This window comes from Tupaia chinensis, unplaced genomic scaffold (genome assembly GCF_000334495.1).
Source record: "Tupaia chinensis unplaced genomic scaffold, TupChi_1.0 Scaffold000239_1, whole genome shotgun sequence".
Classification (NCBI taxonomy): Eukaryota; Metazoa; Chordata; class Mammalia; order Scandentia; family Tupaiidae; genus Tupaia; species Tupaia belangeri.
This window is the reverse complement of record NW_006159717.1, coordinates 539864-541845: the sequence shown is the minus strand read 5'-3', so window position 1 is coordinate 541845 and position 1982 is coordinate 539864. Positions and strand designations below refer to the sequence as shown.

The window sequence follows — 1982 nt, the reverse complement described above, 5'->3', positions numbered from 1 at the left end:
CGTGCTGGATTGGCGGGCGGCTCCGCTCCCACCTACTGAGCGGGGGAGGTGGAGGGTGCGGTGGCGGAAGAGCTGGGCTTGCGGAAGGTCTCCCGCGACTGGTGGTCTTTGACCTTTGACCATTGCCGTGGTTCCACGACTCACATCAGACACAATTCGAAGAGTGAGCCTTTCCGGAGGGAAGTGAGCTAGCAGGACGTCCTGGCACCGGGGGGCGTCTGGTACCCGCATCCTTTCACACGGACCCCACAGGGGCCACCGACTCCGTCTTGAAGCAGCTAGCGCCTGTCCTCTTCCTGTACGGGACAGTCACCGTCCAACCTCACAGAGGCTGCTCAGAGGCCAAGAATGCCCACGGGTAATCTTGTCATTTTACTTAGGGCTTCACTGGAGGATGCAAAAGGCCCCCATCTCCCTCCCTCCTGGGGGACTTTCTACCTGTTGGCCGGGCTGGAGTCAGAGTCATCCTAGACTGGGACCCGGTGCCCGGGAGCGAGCCGGCCCGGCCCAGTAGCGAGGCCGACCGTTATCCCAATTTTGCTGCCGCGCTGGTTATCTCTTTCTGCCCCTCCAGGTCTGTTCTGTCCTTTCTTCGCCGCCTTGGCGTCTCCACTTACTGAGCTCCCTTCCCGCTGGCCCTGCCTAGTGGGCCACTGTTGATGCCTTACAGAGTTACTGTAAGGGCGGGCTCCGAGGGCGCCTGGAGAGACCTGCCTAGGATTTACCACCGCACTCCCGCCCTGCAGCTATGTCCACAGGGAGGGCGACCAGCTCAGCCTAGTGGACCCAGGACTTTCCTGATTTTAGCCTTGAGAGTCCCCGATCTCGGAGCCAGCAGGTGGTGTGGTGGGGCGCTGCACTCACAAATGGCCGACTACTGTTCAAGTCCTGGACCTGAACTTTCCACTTCCTCTCCTCTCTCTGGTCAAATTGAAAATTAAATAATCCCGTTGAGGAAAAAAAAAAAGTCCCATATCTCAGAAACCTCTTCAATGATGGACATACCAGAATGGTTGCTAACCCTATCCACCCATCTCCTCTTCAATTTCTAGCGGGGTTCAGATGGCAGCTCCCTTTCATCCTCATTGTTTCATCTCCTTAACACCACTGGGTCCACTTCTGTCCCCCCCACCAAGATCCCATAGCCCACCTTCTCTTTCAAAGTCTCAGCTATCCATCTTTTCATCTACTCTACTATTAATGTCTCGTGTGTGTGTGTGTGTGTGTGTGTGTGTGTGTGTTTTATTGCCAGCGCGCACCTGCATTCACCCAAGCGAGACAGAAAGGGGGAAAGTGCCTCCTAATGGGACATGATGACCCCTTGTCCTCCATTTCTCCAACCTATCGGGATTTGAGGCACTTACGAACATGTACCCAGTGTGTTTTTCAAGTCAGTGAGGCCAGGGCTTGAACCACATAGTTGGCTATGTGAGAATCAGCTTCTTTAATCATCAGGTCACAGGGTGGGCCCTACTATTAATTTCTGCATCAACAGTTCCCAAATTCACACCGTTAGCACCTTCCCCTCATATTTGGAGGGCTAACACTTATTGGGGCTTGCTCTGTGACTGAAATAGTTGAAAGAATTTTGTAAGTTTTTTTTTTTTTTTTTAGAGAGGGTTTTGCTATAGGGCACATGCGCTCACCAGAAAGACAGAGGCAGAGAGACAGCAAGTGAGAAATCACCCCCCAGGGGGGATGGCCACGCTGCAATCCCTTCTCCTCCATTCTCCTCTTGGGATCTTGGGCACACATACACACACACTCCCACCGTGAGTTTAAGCCACCGGGTCTGGGCCTCGAACCACGGTCAGCTACATGGGAGTCCAGCAACATTACGCTAACTGCTGGTCCCCATAAGCATTATCTTATCTTCGGAGTTCTTATCCTTTGGAAAGACATTGCCTAAGCACCCTCTTCATTCTCCCTCCCTCCCCAGAAGTTACTTCTGCCCGATGTTTTATTTATTTATTTGTCCCTAA

General features: G+C 53.2%; 1 protein-coding gene across 1 annotated transcript in view; it reads right to left on the bottom strand.

Annotated features, from left to right (window-relative positions):
• The window catches only part of CLSPN (claspin), a 44264-nt gene extending 44033 nt beyond the window's left edge, over positions 1-231 (bottom strand). Inside the window, exon 1 of the mRNA XM_014587879.2 lies at positions 37-231. Coding sequence (XP_014443365.1) covers positions 37-231 — 195 coding nt within the window. The remainder of the gene's footprint in view (positions 1-36) is intronic.
• Between the last annotated feature and the right edge of the window lie 1751 nt (positions 232-1982).